The sequence below is a fragment of the Haliotis cracherodii genome, unplaced genomic scaffold (genome assembly GCF_022045235.1).
Source record: "Haliotis cracherodii isolate W230 unplaced genomic scaffold, xgHalCrac1.p SCAF_8, whole genome shotgun sequence".
NCBI lineage: Eukaryota > Metazoa > Mollusca > Gastropoda > Lepetellida > Haliotidae > Haliotis > Haliotis cracherodii.
This window is the reverse complement of record NW_027266341.1, coordinates 20,754,030-20,770,544: the sequence shown is the minus strand read 5'-3', so window position 1 is coordinate 20,770,544 and position 16,515 is coordinate 20,754,030. Positions and strand designations below refer to the sequence as shown.

The 16,515-nt window shown below is 40.6% G+C and overlaps 1 protein-coding gene across 1 annotated transcript in view; it reads right to left on the bottom strand.

Annotated features, from left to right (window-relative positions):
- The window catches only part of LOC139450156 (vascular endothelial growth factor receptor 1-like), an 89,283-nt gene that overhangs the window by 4,989 nt on the left and 67,779 nt on the right, over window positions 1-16,515 (bottom strand). The window contains exons 15-23 of the mRNA XM_071231824.1: window positions 15,685-15,814; window positions 13,844-13,948; window positions 12,510-12,629; window positions 10,542-10,822; window positions 9,931-10,053; window positions 8,796-8,866; window positions 7,697-7,737; window positions 3,008-3,107; window positions 1,515-1,620 (exon numbers count right to left, since the gene is read on the bottom strand). Coding sequence (XP_071087925.1) covers window positions 1,515-1,620; window positions 3,008-3,107; window positions 7,697-7,737; window positions 8,796-8,866; window positions 9,931-10,053; window positions 10,542-10,822; window positions 12,510-12,629; window positions 13,844-13,948; window positions 15,685-15,814 — 1,077 coding nt within the window. The remainder of the gene's footprint in view (window positions 1-1,514; window positions 1,621-3,007; window positions 3,108-7,696; window positions 7,738-8,795; window positions 8,867-9,930; window positions 10,054-10,541; window positions 10,823-12,509; window positions 12,630-13,843; window positions 13,949-15,684; window positions 15,815-16,515) is intronic.

Here is a 16,515-nt window from a genome sequence, read left to right as displayed (position 1 = left end):
ACTTTGTGAGAAAATCTGGTCTCCACAATTTGAACAAATACAAACACTTTTTCATAACTGAATTTTCAGGAATGCTTAAAAGGATAGAATAATTTCCTTTATTAGACATACAATGGCACACTCGAAGTTCTTACATTTGGACCTAATTCTGATCTGATAACCCAACAGGGTAAATTGTCCATGGAATCTCCACACGGTAAATATTCCTTTCTACCATGATACTGGAGGATGGTCTAATTTGATTGGTTAATTTGACTAAATTCATAGTTGATAACCATTTCCGATTTCGGGGCTGCTTTATTTTGTGTAGGAATAACTTGCACAAGATGACCCTGGCATAATGTAAACGAACATGTTCCCTGATCTACTGGGACTATCGATAAACTTTTCAATCGTGGAAATTTATGGCATTTAAGACATGGATGAAAATTTTGAATTAGGAATATAAGTAATTGCAAAATATATACAAATGATCGCAAGCGACAATGTCATCAATCCCTCTAAAATAACAACAATATGTTCCCAAGTCCACTGTTTGGTGATTGAAAACTGAACAATGTTCGCTATCCTGCAGAATGTTGATCAACATACAGACCAAAACACATGTAGCACTGTTGCTGTCACTGTCCCATCAGGTATTTCAACATCCATGTTTAATATTTCCAGGCTGGAATGTCTGGCTTATTTCAAATTGTTATCATGACAGCAGTGTGGTTATCACTAACTACTTTCACAACTACAACTCTTGCTCAGTGCCTGATCTAGGTCATGGTTGATTCTATTTTGATGAAGGGGTGTTGGATTGTTTCTGATCTCTCCACGCAAACCTAGAGCCTGGATCAATCAATTTATACTTTGAATGTTATGTTACTTCACGGTCATTTTGTACTACAAGAACATATGATTTCAACAATAAAGACCCACAGACATGAACATGTTCTGTTCTCGTGCCCAAGGAGTCCCTCCACATTACGATGGGCTGTACCATTGTGATTCTAAGAAACGGTTGTCAACAACGTTCTGATCACATAACTGCAGTGAATATGTGCGCAAGAAAAGAATCTGTTTTAAAAACCAATTCTAGTTATGGTAGAATAGATATAAACAGACTTGGTTTAGGCTAAAAAAAATAATAGTCTTGGTTGGCACCGCCCTCATCATCCTAAAGTTTGCCACACATTTCGTTTTTATTTTCATTTAAATATAAATAAATTTAAATCCTTAAATATTACAGGCCAATGGTAGTCAAAAACTGCATTCCAGTATTTTACTCATCAAGGAATATGTTTATGTAGGGAGGCCCTTTCCAAGGTTGATTGTACACAACTGTTTATTTGGCTGCATAATAGTTTGAACAACCCAAAAAAAGAAGAAAAAAAACCCACACCACCTGCCCACATTATATTTTCAAAAGCCATTGCCTAAGAACCAATTCTTTTATTTTTTTAAGCCTTATCTTTTAAGTGAATCGTAAATAATCCATGAAATTTATGCAAATTTCTACTTGTTCTCACCTGTTTGACATTAGCTTCCAGGAAGTCTCCCATGGATGACACAAGGCTGGAGAAGGAGGGCCGCATGTTCGGGTCGCCATGCCAACACAACTCCATTATCTTGAATCTGTGCAGCAGTCAAACAACCATTTTCATCATTGTTAGCAACCAACTTGACAGTACATGCTCCCACTGAAACCCTCATGCATACCATAACAAATCATGCTTGTTACATTCCAACACTATGGTGGACGACATCCTGCTCACATTGCGACCCTCATGCATACCATAACAAATCTTTCTTGTTACATTCCAACACTATGGTGGACGACATCCTGCTCACATTGTGACCCTCATGCATACCATAACATATCATTCTTGTAAGAATCCAACACCGTGGTGGACGACATCCTGCTCACATTGTGACCCTCATGCATACCATAACAAATCTTTCTTGTTAGAATCCAACACTATGGTGGACGACATCCTGCTCACATTGTGACCCTCATGCATACCATAACAAATCTTTCTTGTTAGAATCCAACACTATGGTGGACGACATCCTGCTCACATTGTGACCCTCATGCATACCATAACAAATCATTCTTGTTACATTCCAACACTATGGTGGACGACATCCTGCTCACATTGTGACCCTCATGCATACCATAACAAATCTTTCTTGTTACATTCCAACACTATGGTGGACGACATCCTGCTCACATTGTGACTCATGCATACCATAACATATCATTCTTGTTAGAATCCACACCGTGGTGGACGACATCCTGCTCACATTGTGACCCTCATGCATACCATAACAAATCTTTCTTGTTAGAATCCACACCGTGGTGGACGACATCCTGCTCACATTGTGACCCTCATGCATACCATAACAAATCTTTCTTGTTAGAATCCACACCGTGGTGGACGACATCCTGCTCACATTGTGACCCTCATGCATACCATAACAAATCTTTCTTGTTAGAATCCACACCGTGGTGGACGACATCCTGCTCACATTGTGAGTCATGTCTCGACATAGACAAGAAACAATTATGAATGTTGTTTGTTGATTTATACACTTTACAACAGAGTCTGCCATATCTCTGCAATAATCCAACTGTCCATAACTGAATCTGCACAAGGTAAAGAAGAAATAACATGATCAACATCCAATGGATCTGCTGACAAACAAGCCATGTCCAAAATGCTGACCACCCAATCCTCAATTTAGTCTGCTCTTACAAGCATGGGGTATTGTGGATCTGTGGACCTACAGTGCCTTCAGGAGAGTCCTATGAAGCCTGTCTTCATGGAGCACTCACTAATTCAGAGATTTGTCTATCCCTATCCTAGCAGATCGAACACTGCATCTGATGACAAATGAAGAAGTTACTGGAATGGTGTCAAATCATGGAGGAACATGAACCAAAATGATAGACTAACTGATACTGCTGATATGTGGTGACTGATGGAAGTTCATCTACATCACCAGAGGCAGCAATACTTACAACTCATCGGAGGCATATTTAGGTTTCTCCATACGATAGCCAGACTTCAGCAGTCCTATGAACTTCTCGTTTATCTCAACTCCAGGGTAGGGGTTTCCTCCTGAAGTGGACAAAACATGATATCTGACTCTAGCTGTCTCTTATTACTTGACTAATTCATCACTATTCAAGACTAGCTCAGCCTTACAAAGTGACTAGCTCAGCCTTATTACATGAATAGCTCCCCCTTGACACGACTACCTCTCACTTGTAGCATGACTAACTCATCACTATTACATGACTAGCTCCCCTTAACACGACTACCTCTCACTTGTAGCATGACTAACTCATCACTATTACATAACTAGCTCCCCCTTGACACGACTACCTCTCACTTGTAGCATGACTAACTCATCACTATTACATGACTAGCTCAGCCTTATAAAGTGACTAGCTCAGCCTTATTACATGAATAGCTCCCCCTTGACACGACTACCTCTCACTTGTAGCATGACTAACTCATCACTATTACATGACTAGCTCCCCCTTGACACGACTACCTCTCACTTGTAGCATGACCAACTCATCACTATTTGTAGCATGACTAACTCATCACTATCACATGACTAGCTCCCCCTTAACACGACTACCTCTCACTTGTAGCATGACTAACTCTTCACTATTACATGACTAGCTCAGCCTTAACACGACTACCTCTCACTTGTAGCATGACTAACTCATCACTATTACATGACTAGCTCAGCCTTAACACGACTACCTCTCACTTGTAGCATGACTAACTCATCACTATTACATGACTAGCTCCCCCTTGACACGACTACCTCTCACTTGTAGCATGACTAACTCATCACTATTACATGACTAGCTCAGCCTTAACACGACTACCTCTCACTTGTAGCATGACTAACTCATCACTATTACAGGACTAGCTCCCCCTTGACACGACTACCTCTCACTTGTAGCATGACTAACTCATCACTATTACATGACTAGCTCCCCCTTAACACGACTACCTCTCACTTGTAGCATGACTAACTCTTCACTATTACATGACTAGCTCAGCCTTAACACGACTACCTCTCACTTGTAGCATGACTAACTCATCACTATTACATGACTAGCTCCCCCTTGACACGACTACCTCTCACTTGTAGCATGACTAACTCATCACTATTACATGACTAGCTCCCCCTTAACACGACTACCTCTCACTTGTAGCATGACTAACTCATCACTATTACATGACTAGCTCAGCCTTAACACGACTACCTCTCACTTGTAGCATGACTAACTCATCACTATTACATGACTAGCTCAGCCTTATAAAGTGACTAGCTCAGCCTTATTACATGAATAGCTCCCCCTTGACACGACTACCTCTCACTTGTAGCATGACTAACTCATCACTATTACATGACTAGCTCCCCCTTGACACGACTACCTCTCACTTGTAGCATGACCAACTCATCACTATTTGTAGCATGACTAACTCATCACTATCACATGACTAGCTCCCCCTTAACACGACTACCTCTCACTTGTAGCATGACTAACTCTTCACTATTACATGACTAGCTCAGCCTTAACACGACTACCTCTCACTTGTAGCATGACTAACTCATCACTATTACATGACTAGCTCAGCCTTAACACGACTACCTCTCACTTGTAGCATGACTAACTCATCACTATTACATGACTAGCTCCCCCTTGACACGACTACCTCTCACTTGTAGCATGACTAACTCATCACTATTACATGACTAGCTCAGCCTTAACACGACTACCTCTCACTTGTAGCATGACTAACTCATCACTATTACAGGACTAGCTCCCCCTTGACACGACTACCTCTCACTTGTAGCATGACTAACTCATCACTATTTGTAGCATGACTAACTCATCACTATCACATGACTAGCTCCCCCTTAACACGACTACCTCTCACTTGTAGCATGACTAACTCTTCACTATTACATGACTAGCTCCCCCTTGACACGACTACCTCTCACTTGTAGCATGACTAACTCATCACTATTACATGACTAGCTCCCCTTAACACGACTACCTCTCACTTGTAGCATGACTAACTCATCACTATTACATAACTAGCTCCCCCTTGACACGACTACCTCTCACTTGTAGCATGACTAACTCATCACTATTACATGACTAGCTCAGCCTTATAAAGTGACTAGCTCAGCCTTATTACATGAATAGCTCCCCCTTGACACGACTACCTCTCACTTGTAGCATGACTAACTCATCACTATTACATGACTAGCTCCCCCTTGACACGACTACCTCTCACTTGTAGCATGACTAACTCATCACTATTACATGACTAGCTCAGCCTTAACACGACTACCTCTCACTTGTAGCATGACTAACTCATCACTATTACAGGACTAGCTCAGCCTTGACACGACTACCTCTCACTTGTAGCATGACCAACTCATCACTATTTGTAGCATGACTAACTCATCACTATCACATGACTAGCTCCCCCTTAACACGACTACCTCTCACTTGTAGCATGACTAACTCTTCACTATTACATGACTAGCTCAGCCTTAACACGACTACCTCTCACTTGTAGCATGACTAACTCATCACTATTACATGACTAGCTCAGCCTTAACACGACTACCTCTCACTTGTAGCATGACTAACTCATCACTATTACATGACTAGCTCCCCCTTGACACGACTACCTCTCACTTGTAGCATGACTAACTCATCACTATTACATGACTAGCTCAGCCTTAACACGACTACCTCTCACTTGTAGCATGACTAACTCATCACTATTACAGGACTAGCTCCCCCTTGACACGACTACCTCTCACTTGTAGCATGACTAACTCATCACTATTTGTAGCATGACTAACTCATCACTATCACATGACTAGCTCCCCCTTAACACGACTACCTCTCACTTGTAGCATGACTAACTCTTCACTATTACATGACTAGCTCCCCCTTGACACGACTACCTCTCACTTGTAGCATGACTAACTCATCACTATTACATGACTAGCTCCCCCTTGACACGACTACCTCTCACTTGTAGCATGACTAACTCATCACTATTACATGACTAGCTCAGCCTTAACACGACTACCTCTCACTTGTAGCATGACTAACTCTTCACTATTACATGACTAGCTCCCCCTTAACACGACTACCTCTCACTTGTAGCATGACTAACTCATCACTATTACATGACTAGCTCCCCCTTAACACGACTACCTCTCACTTGTAGCATGACTAACTCTTCACTATTACATGACTAGCTCAGCCTTAACACGACTACCTCTCACTTGTAGCATGACTAACTCATCACTATTACATGACTAGCTCAGCCTTAACACGACTACCTCTCACTTGTAGCATGACTAACTCATCACTATTACATGACTAGCTCCCCCTTGACACGACTACCTCTCACTTGTAGCATGACTAACTCATCACTATTACATGACTAGCTCCCCCTTAACACGACTACCTCTCACTTGTAGCATGACTAACTCATCACTATTACATAACTAGCTCCCCCTTGACACGACTACCTCTCACTTGTAGCATGACTAACTCATCACTATTACAGGACTAGCTCCCCCTTGACACGACTACCTCTCACTTGTAGCATGACTAACTCATCACTATTACATGACTAGCTCCCCCTTGACACGACTACCTCTCACTTGTAGCATGACTAACTCTTCACTATTACATGACTAGCTCAGCCTTAACACGACTACCTCTCACTTGTAGCATGACTAACTCATCACTATTACATGACTAGCTCAGCCTTAACACGACTACCTCTCACTTGTAGCATGACTAACTCATCACTATTACATGACTAGCTCCCCCTTAACACGACTACCTCTCACTTGTAGCATGACTAACTCTTCACTATTACATGACTAGCTCAGCCTTAACACGACTACCTCTCACTTGTAGCATGACTAACTCATCACTATTACATGACTAGCTCCCCCTTGACACGACTACCTCTCACTTGTAGCATGACTAACTCATCACTATTACATGACTAGCTCCCCCTTAACACGACTACCTCTCACTTGTAGCATGACTAACTCATCACTATTACATGACTAGCTCAGCCTTAACACGACTACCTCTCACTTGTAGCATGACTAACTCATCACTATTACAAGATTAGCTCCCCCTTGACACGACTACCTCTCACTTGTAGCATGACTAACTCATCACTATTACATGACTAGCTCCCCTTAACACGACTACCTCTCACTTGTAGCATGACTAACTCATCACTATTACATGACTAGCTCAGCCTTAACACGACTACCTCTCCCTTGTAGCATGACTAACTCATCACTATTACATGACTAGCTCAGCCACATTATGTGATAAGCTCTCTCGTATTACATGACCAACCTACCATTATCACATGACTAACCTCCTCTTATCTCACATGACTAGCCAAGGCAGTAGTTAACTTTTTTTGACTGGGGGGGGGGCAAATATTTGTACAAGTATCACTTGTCCGCAACTTGATTCAAATAAAACTGTTTTCTATAAAAAGAAATCCAGGGGGACAACTCCATTACATACACTTACATCTAAATAACATAAGTTCCACATAAATTAAACAAACAAATGTATTAACTAATGCATCTATGTGATGTTATGTCTTACCTAAAGAAAACAGCTCCCAAATAAAGACTCCATATGACCATCTGAAATGTAGAACAGTATCATTAATTACCTTTTTTTCAATCATTCACACATTTGACATCAAATTGTCTATTTATTCATTCATATTTGATGCAGATTTCTTTTATCTTTTCCTTTTTAATAATGTTTCCAAGTACACACACACACACACACAAACAGCCACCTATTAGTGCAACATAATAGTAAGGATTACATATTTAGATATGAATAGATACATAGAATATTACTAATAACACTGTAACAGGGTATGATGACTGATAGTGATACAAAAGGTTGACATGCCTAACATTGTATATTATACAAATACACAGTTTTATATTAACTTAGGGGCGGTCGGGTAGCCTAGTGGTTAAAGCGTTCGCTCGTCAGCCGAAGACCTGGGTACATGGGTAGAATGTGTGAAGCCCATTTCTGGTGTCCCCCCACCATGATATTGCTGGAATATTGCTAAAAGTGGTGTAAAACCATACTCACTCTCTCACTTTATATTAACTTGCTATCATAGCATAATAACAAAATATGTTTCCATGAATTTTACTCATTTCAGGAATCAAAACCAGCCAAACAGTTGGATGAGCGAACACCTTAACCACTGGGCTACCTCATCACACATCACAGCTGTAGTTCTTACATCAACCATCGTTTCATTGAAACAGTTTACGTAACACCAAAAAACAATGGTATGCCTACCACAACAGCAGAAAATGTGAATGGTTTTATACCACTTTGGGCAATCTTCCAGTAATTCCATAGAAGGGGACATCAAAACTTCACATTTTGTTTCTCAATGAAGAAACAAACAAGATCTTCACCAAGCCAAGCTGATGCATTAACTACTGGGCTACCTAACTTCTGACAACATGACTAGTCAGGAGTTTGTGACAGCCACCCTATCCCAAGAACAGTTTCTCCTGGACCTGCTTGGGATATGGGCAGGCATTCTGCAGGCATTTAAGGTTAAAGTCTTTGATAGGCATTTAGAAGTTGGAAGAACATGAATACATGACACTTTTTTATGGATAGCAACTTCTTTATATTCTTTGTACAAATGTCCACTTACACATCACTCTTAGTGGTGTAGATCCTGTGTGTGAAGGACTCTAGGGCCATCCACTTGACCGGAACTGGACCCTGCAAACCCCAACAATCAGTGGTTTGGAAACAAGCTATACAGTCAAGTTTGCCATGCAGCTAAATTTATCATCTTAATTCATTGAAACATGTATGTCAGCATACTTGAAAAGACACTGGTTGGTCCAAGGGTACATCATTCAGTGTGAGTGTGAGTGTGAGTGTGTGTGAGTGTGTGTGAGAGTGTGTGAGTGTGTGTGAGAGTGTGTGTGTGTGTGTGTGTGTGTGTGTGTGTGTGTGTGTGTGTGTGTGTGTGTGTGTGTGTGTGTGTGTGTGTGTGTGTGTGTGTGTGTGTGTGTGTGTGGACAACCCTCCTAAGAACAAGCATCTATCTGTGTTCTGGGATATGTCATTCATAATAACCACAAAATGGACCACTGCATCCATGCTGCTGTCCTTTGATGGAAGAGATGCATCCATGCTTTATCCTAAAACTTGCAACTTAAGTTGTCAGTGTTATATCAAGGTATTACCAAACAATGGAATCTTGTTCACTCCAAATCCACTGACATTGGTTCCACATTAAAGACATGTGTCCCATGGCGCCTGGTCAACAATGGTCTGACATTGGTACCAGGATCTGACATTGGGACTACATTAAAGACTTGTGTCCCACAGTGCCTGGTCATAATTGTCTGACATTGGTACCACATTAAAGACACGTCCCCATGGCGTCTGGTCAACAACTGGTCTGACATTGGTACCAGGGTCTGACATAGGTACCATTTAAGACACGTCCCCATGGCGCCTGGTCAACAATGGTCTGACATTGGTACCAGGGTCTGACATAGGTACCATTAAAGACATTTGTGCCATGGCGTCTGGTCAACAATGGTCTGACGTTGGTACCAGGGTCTGACATAGGTACCATTAAAGACATTTGTGCCATGGCGCCTGGTCAACAATGGTCTGACATTGGTACCACATTTTGTCCCTTCTTACGACCAGCATAGGTTGCTTGCGACCTATCCCAACCAGGAAGCCCCATGGGGACCCTGCACAGAAGCTGTTAACAAATCCAACAAAACACTGTCTGTGACACAGCTCTGCACTGTTCTACTCACATCCCCCTTCTTCTTGTATTCTGCGTCCTTGTAGCAGTCCTTGGCCAGGCCGAAGTCACAGATCTTGACCACATTGTCCTCCCCAAGTAGCACATTCCGTGCTGCCAGATCCCGGTGGATGTACTGAAACAGACCCATGTTTAAATGTACTTACCATCTACACAATAGCTTGTGAGAAACGTGGTGCTGGTATGTCACAGACAATACACAAAGAGGACTTATCCAAATATTTCAATTTTTAAGAAACTGATCCAAATAATGAAATTTGTATTCGGTTTCTGCACCGGAAATCTGTTAAAAAAATACATATTTGTGAGAAAAAGTGGTGATTGTAAATCACAGATAATACACATAGAGGATTTATCCCAATATTCCAATCTTCATTAGAAATTAACACAAATAACAATGGAATTTGTATGCCTAAAATCTGCAAAACAATAATATAATTTGTCGTAGTAGCTATTCTAACCTTTTTCGATACAATCAAAACCTGTTCAAACAAATAAATAAATTGTGGTAGCAGTTAATGTCCTAACATTCGTATCACTAATGAATACAATTAAAATCTGTTTAACAAACGAATAATTCATTGTAGAAGCTATCCTCCTAACCTTCTTGGATGCAAGGTATTCCATCCCTCGTGCTACTTGAAATGCCCAGCAAATCAGATTCTTTGTTGTCAGTGCCGGACCAATCAGATCAGCACTGTTTTCTGGCACAGCAGCCTTGTTGACGTAATATGGCACTGGCTTCTCGTTCTGAGCCTGACGTTTCTTCTCCAGTGCAGGGTCTGTGTATTCCTCCATTGTGTCCTTGAAGGAAGACTGGTTCTTGATCAAGTAGTTGCGCAGGTTTCCAAACAGGCAGTACTCCACAAGAACATACAGTTCACCTGTCAACAGTTTCCCCAGTCAGAGTTACAGAGTGTCAGAAGTATTTTCTATGCATTTAATATGTAAACATATTTTCATTTCAAAAGATAATCTGGATCGGTAAACAAGCAAAACTAGCTTCTGTAAATACCTCAACAGGTAATAAATTAACAACAGCTGGTTATATGCAAGATAATGCCAAACACAAATATACAAATGCACAAATGAAATACACGAAGCCAATATACTGAAGACAGTGGTGTCTGTGAAATAAAATAAAGACATTTTTCTTTTTAAATGCATAAAATTAAAGTTACTTAAATCTTTTGCTTTTGACAATGAAATCGTGAACTGATCGAAGGATATCCATGTTTGAGAACTACTGACTGAACTATTGCCATCTAATATTGATCTTAAATCCTACCCAGGTATGTAGAAATACATACTGTTTCTATTAGCGCCCACGGCAATAATTGCTAACATATTGGCTAGTGAACAATCCCAATTAGCACCACTTCCGATTGATCAATGTACACAAGACTTATTTATTCATGTATAATATGCACTTGTGTGTTATATGCACCCTTAATATAATATAAAAATATATCTGTCGTATATTAACATTTCAGGCTGTCAGCATAAACCACAAAATCTATCTTTCAACTCTGTTTTTTCCACCAAAATAATATTCTAATAAGACCCTCCTGTTTCTAAATTTGAGAGCGCCCTGGGCGCTTATTACGTCCAATATGGTATGTTATATTGATGCTTTCAGCAGCATCCTTCAAAATGTATCAAAGCAGCAACTTGGATACTATAACAGCAAGCAACTGTCATAGCGACCGATTTGGAACAGCCTTTGCACATGTTTTATTTATAAATAATAACATGAAAAAGTTAACATTCAAAGGTTATTTGCAAATTAATTCTTCAGTACAGTTTTACAACAATGTCTGCCAAAGCTCTGGTCGTGAAATGCTGTAGTTAGTCAACAGTAATTAATCAGTGACATAGTTGCACAGCTCGTTCAGGATGACAGACAGTCATCTGGGATTAGCATCTTATAAATGATGATAATTAAGTGATGCAAGGCATATACATGGGTAATTACAGGGTAATTTGCATCTGTTCATTTATACAAAGGCGACCGGCTCCGTGGTCTAGTGGTAGCTAGAGCGTCCGCCCGGAGAGCGGAATGTCCAGGGCTCGATCCCTGACCGTGTCATACCAAAAACGTTAAAAGATGGTACATGGCTCAAACAAGGACTGGTCAGCTCGGAGTCAGTATACTGTGTCTGAGTGGGGCATTCATGTTAAACTGCGGCATGGTATCTCAGTGAGCTAGCACTAAATCGGTATCAGTCCCGACTAGTACAAGCAGCCACACAAACACACACACCTACATGCACGTCGCTTTATAAGTGCAATAATCTTGGATGCGACGTTAAACCTCATTTCACCTCACCACCTCAGACAAAGGCTGTCCCAAATCGGTTTCTATGACACAACACTTCAACTTTCTAGATCCATCATGAAGGCATACAGACCTAGTTCACTCTGTCTCATTCACACACACTTTTTCAGATTACGTTCACGAAGAAATACCCAAGGTAATTAGTCTCTTTTTTTTTTAAATAACATGTTTATCTCATCAAATGATCTGACACAACTGATATTTGAATGAGAAGCCCAGAATGAAGTACTTACCAAAGCGAATATTTTTGGTGACAGCTCCGAGAAGGTTGACAATGTTAAGATGTTGACCGATATGGATGAGGATCTTCAGCTCTGACAGCAGAGCCATCATTTGTTCCCGATCAGTACAGTCTGCAACAACCAGATTTATTCCAACTATATGATGGCGGTCTTGTTAAGATTCATAATACAAGATTGTCATCACTATAGATCGTCAGATTGTTATGGCGACTAAGATCGATGGATCAACGTATATCATTGTTTCATGGTACAAGAGATCGACCTACATCGATGGATCGACAGAGATAGTGAGGTTGATGTGGATCATAGGATCAAAAGCAATCACCTGCGTGTACGGTTCACACAGTCTCTATGGTTCTACCGAGTGTCTTTGATCAGATGATTGTTGTTAATGCCTTGCTCCTAAGGATTGGTATCACTGGAGTTGTACAATTGATATAACATTGCTCTTCTCTTCAGGATTGCCTTCACCAATAATTGATAAGTTGCCTCTTATGACAAGCATGCAAGCATGGGTTGCTGAAGATCAATTCTAACCCAGATCTTCATGGGGTTCAACAACAAGAAGCAATGTTGGCTGGTATTTCCCATTCTGACATAACTGGGGCGGTCAGGTAGCCTCGTGGTTAAAGCATTTGCTCGTCACCCTGAAGACCTGGGTTCGATTCCCGACATGGGTACATTTCTGGCGTCCCCCACCGTGATAATGGTGGAATATTGCTAAAAGCAGTGTAAAACCTTACTCACTCACGCTGACGTTACTTATCGATTACGTCATCGCCCCAAACAAGGGAAATCCTACTTCCTTAATGGCACCTTTGCCTTGGTGAAGTTTCATGAGTGCTACAGTCCCAATCAGCAACTTGTATACTGTATCAGACTTGGAGACATTTACCAAATCACACTCATCATAAGAGAAATTATGTGGGAAGTTATTGATACTATTGATGGAGACAGACATTCTACATAAACAAAGCTAGAGTGAGGAACAGCCTGACAACACTGAAGACACACATACATTCAAATTTTTCTCGAGAAGATCCTGGTAAGAATAGGTCTTCAGCAACCCATGAGACTATGCTTGTCGTAAGAGGCGACTAAGGGATTGGATGGTCAGATTCGCTGACTTGGTTGATGCATGTCATTGTATCCCAATTGTGTGACATCCATGCTCGTGATGTCAATCACTGGATTGTGTGGTCCAGACTCAATTATTTGACTGCTGTCACATGGCTTGAATACTGCTGAGTGCAGCATTATACATCAAAGAAAGAAGAAATATTACTATGTGAGTTTCCATTGCCTTTAAACAATTAAGCTCCTACCTTTGACCATCTTGACTGCCACGATAGACACATCTTCACAATCCATGATACCGATAGCCTCGGCCTTCATCACCCGACCAAAAGCTCCCTGACCAAGGATCATACCTGTGTGGACATGAGTGAGTGAGTGAGTGAGTGAGCTGTGTGCACAGTACTTCAGTCATATCAGGTCATGTCATTAAGCGGTAGGAGAAAAGCCCACAGTGACGCAGGACTACCTCCAATAACCACTTTGGTGAAACCCATACACAATGAGTCACCTCAACAAAGCCATAACATTAGTTTTTGCTAGCTAGGGACCTGGAAACTGGTCTGTGCGCCGGACTTGTCCGACTGTGGCTGTAAAATGTCCAATTTGAAATAGGGCCAACCAGACATTTTAAAATTTGCCAAAAGACATTTTTGAAAAAAGTATTAGCCGGACATTACAACCGGAGACCGTATATCATAAAACCTTTTGCTGAACATAAATTGGGAGATTGGTAAAACCAATTTGGGAATTTGTACTGACATTTGCTGCAGATTTTGGGCTGAATATTGGCCTCTGAGCAGGTCCAGATAAATCCCAGTGAGATCATTTCCCACCATATGTTACACAGAACCTCGTATTAACCCCTAATCTAAACAAAGGGGCTTCTTGTTAGTTCAATGTCCTCAAGATCATCCAAAAGAAGCTGGTTACACATAAGGATTGAAAGAAGAAGGAAGAAATGCATAGTGTGAAGTAGGATAAGTTTAAACATTATGTGTATATGATTCCTAAATCAATGAAAGTCCCCTCGTAAAATCCTGTGTACTGATGTCACTGAACACGCCATTTTGTCAAAAAAAGTTGTTTTATTTTGTATAGAAAAAACATCATATTCTGTTTTACACATTGAGATTTTCCATTCCATAAATGAAAATTAGGTGAGATGTACAGTCAAGTCTCGTTAATCCGACAATCAGCTTTATCCGACACTTATGATTGGAACTGATTAAATCAGTGCTATTTAGACCGGTTAAGCGGACATTCTCGCACTCAGACTCCGACACACCTAATTTGCAACAAATTACCGATATCACTCATTAATCAATCTCGTTAATCCGACACAGTGATCAGCGTACGTCATTTGCCTGCGAGTACACAGCCCATGTTTTGATGCGAGATGAATCTCAAGCTTTGTGGTACCAGTTTCAAACTTGCGACTTCCATTCCAGACTATGGTTTTAACGAACGTTGATACTACTCAATTTCGTTTATCCGACATACTTGTTAATCTGACATAATCATATGCAACCAACCATGTCGGATTAACGGGACTTGACTGCATAGTAATAAAAAAACCAATGTCGTCTTTCTCAGACGTACGTTGTCACAGACATAGAACCAGCATGGTGTTAAGTTTTTAGTAATTCATTACATTTGGTGATAAAGCTAATTAAGGCTCCTTTAATAATGGTTCAACATTAGTATATATTTATGTCGTTCAGATATTAAGAAGTATTTTGTTCGCTCACAGTTTTTGAAAAGCTGCTAGATAACAAAATGTCGCACAGTATTTTTCTCTGTGTAGGATAAGATAAAAATGGAAGAAATTTGCTGTTTTAAATGCATTACAAAATCTCAGACAACTCTTAGCAGTGTTTTCTTTTCAAACTGGCTTAACATTTGCAGTTAAATTTATACCATCAGATAGGAAATTTAATATTGTACATCTCTGCACAATTTAAGCACAACGTTCACTTTTCAGGTCTCATGAAAATGTTTGTGAGAAAATAACTTGGCATCCAGAGGGTAGCCACTGGGCTACCCTCTGCCCCCACCATAAAGAGATTTCACAATACGACAACCGACGTACCAAGTCGAAGTCTGTCTTTAGGAAATTCCCATTTGGGGTCATAGGGGAGACAGGCTGTCTGCTCGTCTATGGGCAGGTCTGGGTTGTAGTCTCCCTTGGGTTGCATCAGGCACTGCTCCAACTCCTTGTGCTGCAAACAGGCGATGTGTTATATACTGACAAATATTTACCATGCATCTCACAGAGCAATGTCGTATAATGACAAATATTTACCATGCATCTCACAGAGCAATGTCGTATACTGAAAAATATTTACCACGGATCTAACAGAGCAATGTTGTATACTGACAAATATTAACCTCGCATCTCACAGAGCAATGTCGTAAACTGATAAACATTTACCACGGATCTAACAGAGCAATGTTGTATACTGATACATATTTACCATACATCTCACAGAGCAATGTCGTATACTGATAAATATGTACAACGGATCTAACAGAGCAATGTCGTATACCGACAAATACTTACCACGGATTTAACATAGCAATTGTTTTTACTGACAAATATTTATCATACATCAATGCACAAAAAGAACAATGTCTACCTTAACTTAAAGATGACAACAAAAAAGCACTATGGGGTCAAATATTGAATAGAATAAACTAGGCCTACGGCAATATTTGTATGATCACACATACACTGCTTCCCCAGATAGAATGGCATAAGAGTGAATGCTTTTTCAGCAATGTTCCAGCAATATCACGGCAGGGGATACTGGAATATGGGCTTCACACATTGTACCCATCCATGTGGGGAATCGAACCTGGGTCTTCGGCATGAAAAGTCAAAACATTAACCACTAAGCTACCCACCGCCCCACCGCGTAAG